The 15,909-nt window shown below is 43.8% G+C and overlaps 2 protein-coding genes across 4 annotated transcripts in view; both read left to right on the top strand.

The window, feature by feature from the left end:
- LOC139215223 (class I histocompatibility antigen, F10 alpha chain-like) lies at window positions 1-7,495 on the top strand. Of its 3 annotated transcripts, none has more exons than XM_070846117.1 (8): window positions 1-131; window positions 2,410-2,676; window positions 3,673-3,951; window positions 4,581-4,877; window positions 5,547-5,645; window positions 5,891-5,908; window positions 6,079-6,154; window positions 6,620-7,495. In XM_070846117.1, the coding sequence occupies exons 1-7, from the start codon at window positions 50-52 to the stop codon at window positions 6,123-6,125; spliced, it is 1,089 nt and encodes a 362-aa protein (XP_070702218.1). In that variant the 5' UTR covers window positions 1-49; the 3' UTR covers window positions 6,126-6,154; window positions 6,620-7,495. The 3 variants fall into 3 exon arrangements, with proteins under 3 accessions (XP_070702218.1, XP_070702216.1, XP_070702217.1); XM_070846115.1 differs by having other exon boundaries at window positions 4,581-4,904; XM_070846116.1 differs by lacking the exon at window positions 5,891-5,908 and having other exon boundaries at window positions 4,581-4,904.
- Window positions 7,496-10,766: 3,271 nt separating this feature from the next.
- The window catches only part of LOC139215224 (major histocompatibility complex class I-related gene protein-like), a 12,467-nt gene continuing 7,324 nt past the window's right edge, over window positions 10,767-15,909 (top strand). The window contains 1 exon segment of the mRNA XM_070846119.1: window positions 10,767-10,891. Within this exon segment, the coding sequence (XP_070702220.1) occupies window positions 10,831-10,891 (61 nt within the window). The 5' untranslated portion in view covers window positions 10,767-10,830.

The raw sequence follows: 15,909 nt of genomic DNA, 5'->3' as shown, positions 1-15,909 counted from the left end.
AGGAGCTCAGTTCAGTTTCTGTTCGTCTGGACGGAGAAACACAAGAACCATGAATCCCTCAATGATTCAGATGATCAAGATGAAGACTCTGGTTTTTCTGGCTCTGATGTTCCTGCAGGACGCGACGGCTGGTGAGTTAAGATGTTATTTTAAATCGGTTGATCGTAAAGAAAAAAAAAAGCTCCGTTTTATTTCAGGACTTCTTTGCAGATTACAGAAATGTGAAAAAACTATAAACTGATAATCTTAAAGGTCACGTGAGGACATTTCTGTCCCTAATAATACTTTCTGTCAGAGGGAAGATGTGTTTCTAAAAAGAGCTGTTGGAAACTGAGTTTATCTTTGTTTTTTGCTATTGCTTTTGCTATTTGAGACATTATCTTAATCGATGTTGTCAGGATCATTAATCGATACTTTCTGGTCGATCTAAATGTTAAAATGGCAGCAGAACTACGACGCGCCAAACTCTCCAACACACACTCAGATTAATAAATAAAGAACAGTAACGATCATAAAAACAGTTTCTTGTCCAAAACTTTGAATAGTTCACTTTTCAGTCTTTAATCTTTAAACTGTTCATTACTGTTTTATATAGACCTTAAAACTGTTAGTTTAGAAATTATGTAAATCCACATTTTTAGTTTTTCATTCATTCATGAACACATTTTCAGTCTCAGAACACGTTGATATAGTTAATTTGGATTGTGTACACTGAATTAAGATAAGATAAGATATCGTTTATTGATCCCTCAGTGGGGAAAATTTGCTGTTACAGCAGCTCAAGGGGACAGACAAAGCACACAGTTAAAGAAATAAAATGCATATAATATATACAGAAGAAAAGCCTTATATACACCAGGAAACATTATGTACACAATACAGTAATTACAAAGAAACAACAACAGAGTGGGATGTGATGGAATTAATAATTATGTGCACACAGAAAAACACACATGTACATAAATATAATATAAATATAAGTTCGTGTCGTATTGCTGGCTTGTTTGACCTCCATATATTTTCTTAAATAATATAATATTTAGAAATATTTCAGTCCATTCCCCAGAAAACTGCTCAGTTAGTTAGTTATTACACTTACTGCATGTTTGCTGTCCAGAAGAGCTAACAGATAAATGGGCCTCCAATATACCTGCCGATGTTATTTAGCTGCAGATTTATTGTTTTCTGTGCAGATTTCAGCCGATAAGCAACAAAAAAGTAGAGAAAAGTCCGTTTTAAGGAGGAAACAGTGTCTCTGTTACATGTTTGTCCACCAGAGGGCGCTGATTATTCTGAAGCTGTGAAATGTCCTGCTCAGTCTTCATCTTGGTCACAGAGAACAACTGTGATCCATCTGTACCAAGTTTGTTAGTGTTTTATCTTCATGTATAAATATACTGTGGACTAATGCATCACATTTATAAACCCCCAAATATTGATATCAGTTGTCAGCCTCACAGCTCCAGCATTGGTTGGTTTCCACAGGGAGCAGATTTATTCCTGGACAGATCTGTGAAACAATTTTAGTGTGAAAAGTGAAGAATTGTTAAAGTGCAGCTTAGAAATGTGATGTGAGTCCATTCAGAGAGCCGAGGACGGCGGAGGATTCAGAGACGGACTCACAGACATCTGCAGAAAGTCTGTTGATCCTTTTTAAAGATTCAGGACTAAAAGTGATAAACATCATTTCATCATGGTAGAATTTAAAAAAGGATATTAGAGTTAATCAGAAATCTTCTTTTACTCCAGAATATGGACACAAATATTAATGATGTAAACTGTAGAGAATGACCACATGAGGGACAAAGAAAATAAAGATATAATAATAATAATAAGAAGAAGAAGAAATATATAAATATTACTTAAATGTATACTCTAAACTAGATATTGGTTATCAAAGATTTTGGGAATTAAACTTAAATATAGTTCAAGATATATGAAAGTGAGGAACGTGATATAATTTAACCAAAAAAAGTTTTAATCTTTTAAATGTAGGAAATGAAACTAGACTCAGAAGCAATGTGAATATTTTGGTCAGAGGTTTGAGGATTATGAGGAGTGTGAGCTGCTAATAAATCCTGCTGAAGAATAAAATCCTGGAAACTAAGAGACAACAATAGTTTATATTTATATTTATTTATATTTATACGTTTTACAAACTGCTTCCTTAAAGTCAGGAACATGACTGCATGTTGTCAAATTGTCAAATGAAATATTTGAAATATAAACGAATAGAAAATATATAAACTAAATATTTAAAATCTTTCTTTGTTTTGTTTTTATTGGCAGCACATTGATTGTTAGGGCGTCTTGAATAAACTGTGGTTCTTTTTGATTCTTTGTGGGGAAATAAAATTGTTATATGACAATAAAAAAAACGGATATTATCACATTAATGTTTTCTTACAGTGACTCACTCTCTGAAGTATTTCCTCACTGCCTCTTCTGGAGTCCCAAACTTCCCAGAGTTTGTGATTGTTGGGTTGGTTGATGATGTTCAGGTGGTTCACTACGACAGTGAGACCAAGAGAGCAGAACCCAAACAGGACTGGATGAGCAGAGTCAAAGAGGATGATCCTCAGTACTGGGAGAGGGACAATCAGATCCTTCAGGGTGCCCATCAGATCTTCAAAGGCAACATTGACATTTTAAAGGATCGCTTCAACCAAACTGGAGGTTTGTTTATTTTTCACTTTCTACTGATGAAACGTTATTTATATTTTCATCCTGTATTTTAGTAAACAGATGTAACCACACACACACACACACACACACATACACACACACAGTCTGTCAGCAGTGTTTTATTCACATAGATTAAACTGTCTGATGGAGCCCTTTCTTGGCTTTATATTTTAATATTTACTGGATATATTTACTCACATATTTTTATTGCATTTCTACGTTTCGTTGCTGCCGTACCTCATTACCTTATATTTAGGTTTTTATATTTATTTGCTCTCTATGTAGTCTTTACATTTATTTTATTTTCATACATGTCTTTTCCTAATGTCCTAAAGTCAGCAGACTATCAGATATATGCATCACGTGCACTCTGAGACAACATTTAATCGTTCTTTCACTGCTGAAACCAGAACAGAACACAATGAAACACTAATATTTTATGGTGCAATATAAACTGAGCTTTACACTGAGAGAGCAGCTTTAATGGTTATGACTGTGTTTTAGAAAATGTCCTTTTCAGGTGTTCATTAAATGAAAGTCGTCCTACTTTACCTCCCGTTACACTAATCACTGATCATGCACCCCCACTTTTACCTGTGATCAGACCCCCATGCCTCAGTGTGTCTGTGCCACAATAAACATCTATTCTGAAACAATTAGTCAAGTAATCAATTAGCTGATCAACACAGAATTAATTGACAACATTTGTAATCATACAATCAGTTAAGTCTTTTATTTATTATTGTATTTATTCATTCATTTCAAAAAATTAAGAATGTTTTCTAGCACCAGTTTCTCAATATGTATAATATAATATAATATAATATATTCTCTCTCTCTCTCTCTCTCTCTCTCTCTCTCTCTCTTCTCTCTCTCTCTCTCCTCTCTCTCTCTCTCTCTCTCTCTCTCCCTCTCTCTCTCTCTCTCTCTCTCTCTTCTCTCTCTCTCTCTCCCTCTCTCTCTTCTCTCTCCCTCTCTCTCTCTCAGGTGTCCACATTGCCCAGAAGATGTACGGCTGTCAGTGGGATGATCAGACTGGAAAAACCAGTGGTTTCAGTCAGGATGGTTATGATGGAGAAGACTTCATAGTATTTGACCTGAAGACAGAGACATGGATCGCTCCAACACCAGAGGCTGTCATCACCAAACACAAGTGGGACAATAACAAAGCCTTGATAACACAGTGGAAAAACTACCAGACCCAGATTTGTCCTGACTGGCTGAAGAAGCAGGTAGATTATGGGAGCAGCTCTCTGCTGAGAACAGGTAGAGTCTCATGACCTGATGTGGATTCATGGACACAGTAATGTTAATATGTCTTCTTTGTGTCTTCTCAACAGTTATATGAACAAAATACACCCACTTTGTGTCACATTTATCTTTCTGTCATGTTCTCTCTCCTCTTCATCTCTCTGCCTCCCACTTTACCTCAGTTTCTGTCACTTTCTCTCCCACACTTAAAATAAATAATGTTATGTAGATAGTAACAGTAATATTTCTGCTATATAATATTAATGATTAGATTAACCTACATAATTAGTTTTTAAGGAAACTCCTTTCTTTCTACGTACAAAATGGCCGCCAAGATGTCAACAGCTGCTCAGGGCTGAACGTTCAAATCCTCTTCAACTTCCTCCACTTTGAAAGGTTATAGCTTCGTCATACTTTCAGCCAGAGACTCCATTCAACTTTTAAACAGACCACAAGACCTTCAGCTGTTACAGTATAATTTAGCTTTTTTATATATTTATATTTTATATAAAGTCATATCTGTTCATGGACACACTTTATTTGCCACATTGCCTATTTACACCTGGGTGCAAATAGCATCTGCTAAATATTAATATATAGTACATACTAATAGTGTATAAACTGTCTTTCTCTTTACTCCCCAGACCTTCCCAAAGTGTCTCTCCTCCAGAAGTCTCCCTCCTCTCCAGTCACCTGCCACACTACAGGTTTCTACCCTAACGCAGCCATGATGTTCTGGAGGAAAGGTGGAGAGGAGCATCATGAGGGCGTGACCCTCGGAGAGATCCTCCCCAACAACGATGGATCCTTCCAGACGAGCGTTGACCTGAAAGCACCAGGAGCATCTGAAGACTGGGGGAGCTACGAATGTGTGTTTCAGCTCTCTGGTGTCGAGGACATCGTCACCAAACTGGACAAAGCAGTGATCAGGACCAACGAAGGTAAGACAGGAATCAGAAGTGATGGAGGTGGAAAACAGCCATTATTTTATTGTAACAACCTGCAGGTCATGTTTTTTGTCTGTTGGATGAGAAATTTTGTTTTCCTTTCCCTTGTTTTGTTGACAGTTTCATTCATCTAGTTTTTTATATATAATTTTAAGGCCAAGATCAGTATTAAGCCAATGAACCTGCCCACCATCAGCAAATCCCTAAAAACTTAGTTTTACATTTTTTAAAAATTGAAACCCTAGTTTTTAAAGTGCATTTAAGGAGTTATAATTGTCTTTGCCTGTTTAATAATGTCTGAATGTATGTATTTATCAGTCAGAATAAAGTTGGTCGATCGTGCTGATAGTCATAAAGTATCAGTGTTAAAAGCTCTTCTTGTGCCAGAAACCAACATATGGGACAGAAACCATCATAAACAGAAACAAAGACAACAAAACTACAAACTACAAACTACAAACTACACTGCAAACCAGCACAGATACAGTTATTACACAGAGACAAGAAGGGATAAAGATTTAGATCAAGAATAAGAACAGCAGCAGGAAACACATATGGTGTCTGTAAACAAGATTTGGGTCTGGTTGGGAAATGGATGTTTTTCTCTCCTAACCTGCTTCATCTGTACAGGCTGTGATGTGTTTGTTGTTTTCTGCTCAACAGAGAAGCCCCTTGACTTCACCACCATCATCATTGCTGCAGTGGCTGTTCTGGTTGTCATCATTGCTTTGGCTGGATTCTTCATCTATAAAAAGATGAATCGTGAGTTTTTTTTTACTCATCTTCAATCCAAACAATAATAAGCTCTCAGGGCCACAGTCATTATAACATGACTATAGCATGATGATGTCAAGGAGAGATGACAGGAAAATAACTATTGTAAGATCGAACCAAATGATATTATATATCAGTCTGAGTGCATAGAAGAGGACATCATCACTGAGAAGAGAGTGGCAAAGTGTGGCATTTCTACTTGTAACAACATTTGTCTTTTCCTTTTATTTCAGCCAAACGCTCTCCATCTCGTAAGTAACACTTCTTTTTATTCTATTTTCACTGAGCGGACATGCAGTCTGTAGATTAAGAAGGATTTCTGGATGTTGTGCTGCAGAACTTTGCACTGTCAGGTGTTTGCAAAAACACAGTGTCACTTCAGAGCAGGGTGTGAAATAATAACGGGCTTCTGACCTTACAGCCGTGAGCAACCCTGAGGTCCTGGAGGAGCTGAATCCAGGAGCCTAAATGATGACAAAAACACCACCCTGCACACAGTAAGTTTCTTCATGTGGGCCATAGACTTCACAGCTGCTGTGGAACAAACACCATCAACTATGTGCAAAAGAACTTAATCTGCTGTGAAACTTCTGACACACTGTAAAGAAAATGTTTGACTTTCATTGATTTTCCACAACAAAGTTAAATCTGTTTTATATGAGCTGAAGTGAGATTATTAAGAGAGAGGGATCAGTAGAGTAGAAGCATAATAGTATAATTATTAAGTATAATTAAAAACTCAAATATTAGGCCTCAGAAAAAAAGCAATTTATTATATATTATATGTTGTATTTCATATGCATAGTGGGTCAATCTATATTTTACAAAGTTGACACTTTAATGATATTTGATTGATATTCATTCACAGTCTAAATGATTCTTTAACTTAACTTTGAACCCTCCAAATGTTTATGGAAAATTAATTTGTTTTCTATTTTCAGCATTTTTCTTTTTGCTTTTAGGTTTGTGACTAAGTTGTGCACTGAAGGGAGGAGCGGTGGCACCACATTCTGCTCCGTAAACTGGGAATTCATTGGTTATTCTTCATTCCTATCATACACTGAATCAGTGTTGGGAATCTTATATTAGTTTGTTGTTGTTTGTTTGTTGAAAAATGACATAAATGGTGATATTATTTTGATCATTTAGTTCCAAATAAAAAAGTGGAATTTGCTCTGATAAAATGTTTACTTAAATACTTGAGAATTTCCTCCTATGGGGGATCAAATAAAGAAAAAAGTCTACGTTTGTAAACCAAATGAGCATCAGCATCAATACATATATTCACACACACGTTCACACATTCCCATTTTCTCCCAGGGTGATCTGTAAACACACAATTTCTTATGTAAATAAAATGTGTAAATAGTTTGCTTGTTTTGAATCATGATTTTATATATATATATATATATATATATTTTGGTTGGATTTGAAAGGGTTGTCAGTTTATAAACATTCAGCACACTGATAGAAATGTTTTTGAAACTATGTTAAAAATGTAAAATTTAAGGAACATGTATTTAGAACGAAACCCCTGGTCTTTACTTTACTTTTACTTGAGCTACAGAAGAGTTCATGTTTGAACGGCCTGAAATGTAAAGACAGTGCGTATATGCCTATTTATGCCTATTCAAAAGGTATCTGTCCCTTTTTTTTAAGTAGTGCACTTTCCTGCTACTCTTTATGGACAAGGAACATTTTCTTTTCTCTTAGAAAGTGAACAGCGATGCTTAAAATCACTTCTTGTGCTGGATTGAGTGGATAAATTCCAAATTATTATTATTATTTCATTCATTTTACTGTAATTTGTGCTTTTCAATAAAGTCCCCATGTTCCAAGTTGTGTCTTTTTGTGATTTCACATATAAATGCTTACACATCTGTAACAGTAGCGATAACTATATGAATATTATTACAATATTATGACTGTTAACTATTATCACAGAAGCCAAATGAAGAGCAGGAAGAACAAAGTTATTAAGGCAAACATGTGATTGGACAGATGGGGACAAGTTTATCATTGGAGGCATTTGGGCTTCCCCAATAACAATAAATCAAATATTCTATTTTTTAGTGATATTCTGCCTCACTCTTATTCTGCCTCACTCTTATTAGCTTTGTTTCTGACACTTAATATCATAAAGCAACATAATGCATTAGTCCAGGTTAATCATTACACATCACCAGAGAGCAGTGAGCTGAACAATATCTTTATTTGGAGCTGTTTGTTGCATCGATTATATTATTACATTATTATATTATTACTCACATGGTTCACTACAGTGAATCATAATTATGGAAAAAAACTACATTACACAATAAAATGAACAATAACCATAAAGTTTTAAAAGCTAATGGATGACAATTTTTTAAGTCCCACAAATATACTTTCTGACAAATGTGACACTTTGCTGCGCTCACAGACCTCAGCTTTACACATCCCAGGGCTAAACAACGATCAGTCTTTGCTCGGTTTTAAGTTTTCTTTTGGCGATGTTAAGCTTTTATTTGATAGATAACAGAACAGACATGACAGGAAATGACAGGAGAGAGAGTGAGACGGGGAATGATACGCAACAAAGCTCATTAGGGAAGCGATATTTTGTTGGGCAGTGTTCATTAAAAGACATGAATGAACTGGTTAATGATCATTAGACTCTACGCAGTCCAATCAGGACCAAATGTAACATGTTTGATAAGAGTCCCACCCTGAAGATGTCTACAATTGTCAATGTCAATATTCAGTTTTCGTCAAAACTATTTTGGTCAAAACAAATTTGTTTCCCAAGTCGTGGATGATGCTACTGATGAAGCTCTAGAGGTTTTGTCAAACACTGTCACCGTGGCGACACCTTGTTCGCCATGAAACAGGAAGTTAATTTTTAAGCGCTAAGCATGGTCAAAATGTCACCAAATTTAGCAAACATATCAGGAGGCCTGAAATGAGTTAAGGGATTTATGGGTTTATGGTTTATGTGGGGCAAAAGGGCTCTATGGCACCCCCTACAATATTCAACAAACTAGACCCGCGCTGCATTTCACCTACATATATGAAATTCATTAGGCTTATGGGCCATGATGAGTCCTACAAAAAAGTCTCTTGGTGCCATGACCTAAAGCCAACAGGAAGTCGGCCATTTTGAATTAAGTGTCAAAATTTGGTCAATTTTCAGCTATTTTCAGGGGTGGTAAATAGTCCGAGGGGCTTGATCCAACCCACCTCAACTTTGGAAATAAACCTTCTGTGGCAATCATTTGATTTACGTGACATTTTCATAGCGAAGTCAACACTTCACATACTGGAACATAAGGCGTGATTAGTGGCTGTTCTCTAGCGCCACATGGAGGACACAGGAAGTGACATGTAACTCTTGATGAGCTCAAAGATGAAACTGTAGATGAATGGGATGGACGAGGTTCACACTGGTTGAACTGACAGACGACAGCAGCAGAGGGAGAGAACAGATTCAAAGTGTGACAGCAACGATGTGTTTGGTTTACAGAGATCGTAGTAAAATCTGGTTGGTTTAAGTGCTCTCTGACCAAGGCCAGAGGAGCGACCAACTGAGTTAGCCGTCTGGTTTTAAAGGGTTCTTGAGGAGAATATCACAGGCAACCAGGTCCAATTGGTCACTGAGGTTCGTGAGTCACAATCTTGACCAGCCGTCAGCGTTGTCTGCATAGGCGCCATCCAACTGGAGCATGTTTACAAAACAAGCACTTTTCGTTTCTTACAATCAAGGACATCACATCTTTATGTATCTGCTTCTCAAAACAAAGGCAGAAACACTGTTCTGTGGAGGTCATGTGACCTGCATATTCCATCTTCATCTGACCACCCTGACAGTGAGAGTGACCATTCTGTGCAGGTTTAAAAAACACTTTATGGAAATATTAAGGTTCTAATGTAACAGTTCAGAACATTGAAAACCATCACGAACAGGCTGAGGAACAGCTTCTACCCCAGACCTGTGGCCTCCATCACACCCCTCCCTCCTGTCCCCAAGGACTCATAACCAGGACTACCTCAGCAGCCGTTTCCACCCGTGCTAGTACCTGGTACCAGGTACTATTTTAGTACCTCCTCGGCCGGGGTTCCAAGCGAGCTGAGTCGAGCTGACAATGCGACATCACCAGACTGCAGACCACTGATTGGCCAGGGAGCGGCGTCCCTTGATGAGTCATGAGAGCGACTCGTTCACAAGAATCAAACCTGCCGTTTTTAAAACCCTGGAAACAGACCGAGTGTTTTTATTAATTCTGTGAACGAGGTAAACGGATACACGCAAACCAAACACTCCACGTCCTTAGTTGTGTTTGTTTGTGCCGTATACAAATTACACCACCAGAGTTTTGGCCCGCCTTGCTATGACGACCCCGCCCACTTTGAAGCGGAACGCTACTGTAATGGAAACGCAACCAAACCGAGTTGAGCCGAGTAGAGCTGAGTAGGTACTAGTGGAAACGCGCCAAAAGAGGCCAAGTTTAACATACTGCGCTATCTTTGCACAATCCCGCCACTTTTTCAAATGCTGCCATTGCACTGTTTGCACTGCTCTGTACATCTTGTAAATACTTTTATACGTTACTAATTTTTGTACTTTTACATATGTATATATATATATTTTATTTTTTTAATTTTTATATTCTTATATTTCTATTTATGTCTTGTTGGTATGTTATATGGGAGAGGTCAGACGAAATCTCATCGTACTTTGCTGTATGATGACAATAAATCTGATTCTGATTCTGATTCACTGCTGCACATCCACTGCAGGTTTGAGAAGGGGGGGCAACTCACCACATTTACTCACTAAAACATCAATAAAACCACACTTTGATTTGTTGTTTGTTGTTGGTATTTTGATCAGGGCTGTTTTCACTCCCAGGGCAGCCATACACAACACAAGAAGACCTTGCAGCATCCACACCAACTCCACAGTGTCTGATCTGCAGCTGACAGTGACCTCTGACCTCCCAGAAAACATTATAACCTCATAACAACCTCAGCGGGTCAGTTCTACCCAGCAACAAGTCGTCCTGAATTCTCATTGGCTGGACGGGCCGGGTGACGTCACATTTCCCCTCTTGTGGAGCCGCAAACAGGAGCTCAGTTCAGTTTCTGTTCGTCTGGACGGAGAAACACAAGAACCATGAATCCCTCAATGATTTAGATGATCAAGATGAAGACTCTGGTTTTTCTGGCTCTGATGTTCCTGCAGGACGCGACGGCTGGTGAGTTAAGATGTTACTACAGACTACAGAGATGTGAAAAAACTATAAACTGATAATCTTAAAGGTCACGTGAGGACATTTCTGTCCCTAATAATACTGTAACGGTCAGCAGGATGGTGGAATAACGAGCCCAGTTGTTAGTAATGTAATTTATTACTAATCTTCGGTTACTGTCGGCCGTAACCACGCCAACATAAACATAACAATACCGGAACAATTGAGCAGCTCTCTCTCTCACCAAGCGCGCCGACCAGAGGACGAGACATGCCACACACCACAATCAAGCACACACTCTCGCCCCGCCCTCCTCCTATTCTCAGCCACTCACATGCCTAGCAAAACACATTCAGGAACAGTGGGACTTTTCAGAACAGCATTTAACACAACAACAACAACAGGGATGCTACACTGCCCCCCTCTTACTAACTCTCTCGCCCCGAGAGATCACATAAAAAGTCCCTGAGGTGACCTGGGGGTCTTGTCTGTCTCTGGGGCCTCCTCGTAGCGGACACAAGAGGCTGTGTCTGCAGTCCTGCAGTGCCCCGCTGCTGCACACAGGGTGCGTTTAAGGGTGGGGGAGAATGTGGGGAGTGGGAGGGGGACACAGTCAGTGAGTCTGGGGGTGTGGCTGCTCTGTTTCTCCGGGAGTTGATTGGGGGCTGAAGTGGGCATGCGTTGCCTCTGTATGGTGCCAACCTGTCCCTGTGGAGAACCACCCGTCTCCCCCTAGGTGGCAACTGGACTCTGTAAACCACCTCCCCCAGCTTCTCCAACACTTCACAGGGCCCCACCCAGTGGCAATCTAACTTAGGGCACCGGCCCTTCTTTCTCCTGGGGCTATACACCCACACTAGGTCCCCAGTCCTGAAGTCTCTCCCTTTTGCCCTCATGTCATAGTTCCTTTTCTGCCTTATCCCAGCCTTTGCTAGCTGGTCACGGGCAAAAGCATGAGCAGACTCCATCCTGTCCTGGAGCCTCCTGGCGTATTCTGGTCCTGGTGGAACAGCTGGTGTGTCTGGAGGGTTCCCGAACGCCATTTCTGCTGGTGTCCGCAGCTCTCGGCCCAACATAAGAAGGGCAGGTGTGCATGCGGTGGAATCCTGCACAGCTGACCTGTAGGCTAGCAAGACGAGGGGGAGGTGCATATCCCAGTCACGCTGATGTTCTGCAGTGAGGATGGCAAGTTGTTGTGCCAGGGTTCTGTTGAACCGCTCAACAAGTCCGTCACTCTGCGGGTGTAGGGGTGTGGTCTGGGTCTTGTGCATGCCCAGGCGTGCACACATGGCAGAGAACACAGCAGATTCAAAGTTCCTCCCCTGGTCACTGTGGATCGTCTCAGCTGCCCCAAACCTGGCGAACATTCCCTGAACCAGCGTGTCAGCCACAGTCTCCGCCTCCTGGTCTGGTATGGCATACGCCTCAGGCCATTTTGTAAAATAATCCATGGCGACCAGGACATAACGGTTCCCCTTGTCTGTGCGGGGAAATGGACCCATTATGTCCACTGCCACTCTCTCCATTGGAGCCCCCACCGCCAGCTGCTGGAGCTGGGCACGGGACCTGTCTGGGGGACCTTTGTGCGCTGTGCAGAGGTCACAGCGGCGGCAAAAGTCCTCAACATCCCACCTGAGCTGGCCCCAGTAAAAACTCTGCCGGAGCCGACGAAGGGTTTTGGAAACTCCAAAATGTCCCGCCCCAGTGGTTCCGTGACAGGCCTTTAGAACCGCCCATCTTAGGGCCCTGGGGACCACCACCTGCCACCTCTCCTCTCCTGTAGCTGGCTCTTTCCAGGCTCTCTGAAGCACTCCATCCTTAACTCGGAGAGCTCCAAACTTTTCAACCAGCCCCTTTGTGGCAGGCGAGCACCCAGCGACCTCGTCCCACTGAGGCTTCTGTCCAGACTCCACCCACCGTAGCACTGGTTGGAGGTCAGCATCCTGTTCCTGTTGCGCTCTCCATTCTATCGGGTCGACAACCTGTGCTGCTCTGCAGGCTGGCCTGTCTCTGAGGTGCCTGGTGTCTCGCTCCTCCTCTGCGCGGAGCTCCTCCTCCCGGACCTCCCTCCTCTCGCAGTATCGACAGCCGTCAGTGGCACAGGGGCGCCGGGACATGGCGTCAGCGTTGGTGTGGCGAGCTCCAGCCCTGTACTCCACTGTGAAGGAATACGGTGCTAGTTCCTCCAGCCAGCGTGCAATCTGCCCCTCCGGCTCCTTGAAGGACATTAACCACTGGAGAGCTGCGTGGTCAGTTCGGACAGTGAAGGGCAGGCCGCACAGGTAATATCGGAAATGGCCGATTGCTCTCACAATGGCCAGGAGCTCTCTGCGTGTCACACAGTAGCGACGCTCAGCTTTGTTGAAGGTTCTGCTGAAGTACGCCACCACTTTCTCCCCTTCTGGCCCCACCTGGCTCAACACTGCTCCCATCCCAATGTCACTGGCGTCTGTGTCCAGGGTGAATAGCAGATGGGGGTCCGGGGGGATGAGAATGGGAGACTCCATCAGGGCTTTCTTCAGATGGTTGAAAGCCTGTTCACAGTCTGGGGTCCAGGCAAAGTCACTGTCTTTCTGCTGCAGGCGGAACAGGGGTGCAGCAATGCAAGAAAAGCCGCGCACAAACCGCCTGTAGTAGGATGCCAGTCCAATAAAGCTCTTCAGCTCCCTCACGTTGGCGGGGGTTGGCCAGTCCTTCACAGCCTGCACTTTCTCTTCCAGTGTGCTGATACCCTCACCTCCAACCTTATGCCCCAGGAATTCCAGTTCCTTTCTCATGAAGCAGCACTTGTCTGGGTGGAGCTTCAGACCTGCCGCCGCTATCTTCTGCAGAGTCCGCCGCAGGGACGCCAAAGCTGCCTCGAAGGAGCTTCCATGGACCAGGATGTCATCCAGGTAAACTAGACATTCCTGTCGGGGAATGTCAGCCAGCACCTTCTCCATCAGCCGTTCGAATGTGGCCGGGGCGTTGCACAGGCCAAAGCAGAGGACACGAAATTGCCACAACCCCCTGCCAGTGCAGAAAGCAGTCTTACCCTAACCCTAACCCTGCTTGGGGTGGGGGGTGTGACCCATGATGTTCCTCTGTTGCTCTCATGGCTGGCAGGTGCGGTCCTGAGGCCTGTGCGGGGTGCACCATTTCAACTGTGGGGCCCCCAGGAAAGGCCAGTGTGTTCTTCCCCAGGTCTAACACACACTGTGTGGCACGCAGGAAGTCCAGACCCAATATGCAGGGGTCCTGCACTGCTGCAACCCACACCTTAAAGTCCACGGACAGTCCCCCCAGCTGGATGGTTATTACCCCTCTCCCGAGCATGGGGGCTAACTGACCAGTCACTGTCCGCAGCTTGACCACAGTAGGTTCCAACTTTGCCCCTGCTGGAACCACGTCAGGTCTCATCAGTGTTGCAGTGGAGCCAGTGTCAACAAGGGCTGTGCATGAAGCCCCCGCCAGGGTGATGGGGACATGGCAAAAGCTTCCTGCATGGGTCCACCCCACCACCCTTGTGGACTCAATGCCGTCATCAGCTTCTGGGGGAAGTGGAGCTCTGTTCCCCCAGCTGTTCAGTCGGGCTCCGTCCACTGGAAACACGACAGGCTGGGATACAGGAGAGGGGGCCTGCGTCATCCCATCTACGCAGGCCCTGAGGCGTTTCCCTGAACACCAGCCTGCTTTGGGCACCGCACGCTGATGTGACCAGGCTGGCCACATGTCCAGCACACAGGGGGGTCTCGGTGAGGACGGGTGCGGCGGCGTGTCGATTGTAGTGACACAGCCCGAATCAGTTCAGTCAATTCAGCAGCCCAGGCCGGCTTCTCTTGGCCCAGGCCGACCAGCTCCACACTCCTCCCAACCGGCCTGCTCCCACTGTGGTCATTCTCTGCAGTAGCTCCTACTGCCTCTCTCTCCACAGCCAGCTCTAGTGCTTCCTGCAGACTGCGGGGGCGTGCGAGCTGTGTCTGTATGCGCAGCTCTCTCGGGGTGATGGCTCGCACAAACTGGTCTCTGGCCAGCTCATTCTGCACATCAATGGGCATGTGGGCATATGCTCTCCTTGACAGGGTCTCAATGTCATTAGCCAACACACGGAGCGGCTCCCCAGGCCCTCTCTGTCTGTTGGACAGCTCCGCTCGCAGGACACCGGGCTGGCTACACTGTCCAAACCGCCGCTGCAGGGCTCCAACCAAAGCCCCGTAGTTCCCCCTATCGGCTGGGCTGAGCAGCAGCAAACATGCCAAGGCCTCCTCTGTAAGGCACAGAGCCAACTGGAGCGCTTTAGTGTCCTCCGACCAGGCAGCGGCCCTTGCCAATAGTTCAAATTGGGCATGGAAGGCCTCCCAGTCCGCCTTACCGGAGTATTTCGGCGTCTTCCCATACAGTTGGTGACTCTGGGCGCCGCCATCTTTATTCAGACATGGCCCCGCGTCTTTGGCGGGTTTTTCCGCACTCAGCGAGCTGAAGCCGGCGTCAGCTGCAAGCCTCCTGGCCGTCTGCCTGAGGCGGGCTCTATGCTCCGCAGCACGGTCCAAGCCACCGTCATGTCCCGGTGTGACATCGTACTCATTGTCCACCGCCTCAACCTTGACTTTAGGACGAGTACCGGTCATTTCCCGCTGCGCCGCCATCGCCACCGTAGGTCGAGCAGAGTTAGCTGGTTCGGGTCGCTGCTAGCCGAGATCAGAAGTCCAGTGTTTCACTTCTGACACCAATGTAACGGTCAGCAGGATGGTGGAATAACGAGCCCAGTTGTTAGTAATGTAATTTATTACTAATCTTCGGTTACTGTCGGCCGTAACCACGCCAACATAAACATAACAATACCGGAACAATTGAGCAGCTCTCTCTCTCACCAAGCGCGCCGACCAGAGGACGAGACATGCCACACACCACAATCAAGCACACACTCTCGCCCCGCCCTCCTCCTATTCTCAGCCACTCACATGCCTAGCAAAACACATTCAGGAACAGTGGGACTTTTCAGAACAGCATTTAACACAACAACAACAACAGGGATGCTACAATAC

The sequence above is a fragment of the Pempheris klunzingeri genome, chromosome 16 (genome assembly GCF_042242105.1).
Source record: "Pempheris klunzingeri isolate RE-2024b chromosome 16, fPemKlu1.hap1, whole genome shotgun sequence".
In the NCBI taxonomy this organism is placed as follows: Eukaryota; Metazoa; Chordata; class Actinopteri; order Acropomatiformes; family Pempheridae; genus Pempheris; species Pempheris klunzingeri.
The sequence above is the reverse complement of the archived record's forward strand: the minus strand, read 5'-3'. Positions and strand labels throughout refer to the sequence as shown.

Excerpts from the sequence above, each read along its gene's own strand:
- LOC139215223 (XM_070846115.1), top strand. The coding sequence starts at position 50 with ATGAATCCCTCAATGATTCAGATGATCAAGATGAAGACTCTGGTTTTT. Across the intron at positions 2,677-3,672 it reads TCGCTTCAACCAAACTGGAG|GTGTCCACATTGCCCAGAAG; the intron begins GTTTGTTTATTT and ends TCTCTCTCTCAG. Across the intron at positions 4,905-5,546 it reads AGGAATCAGAAGTGATGGAG|AGAAGCCCCTTGACTTCACC; the intron begins GTGGAAAACAGC and ends TCTGCTCAACAG.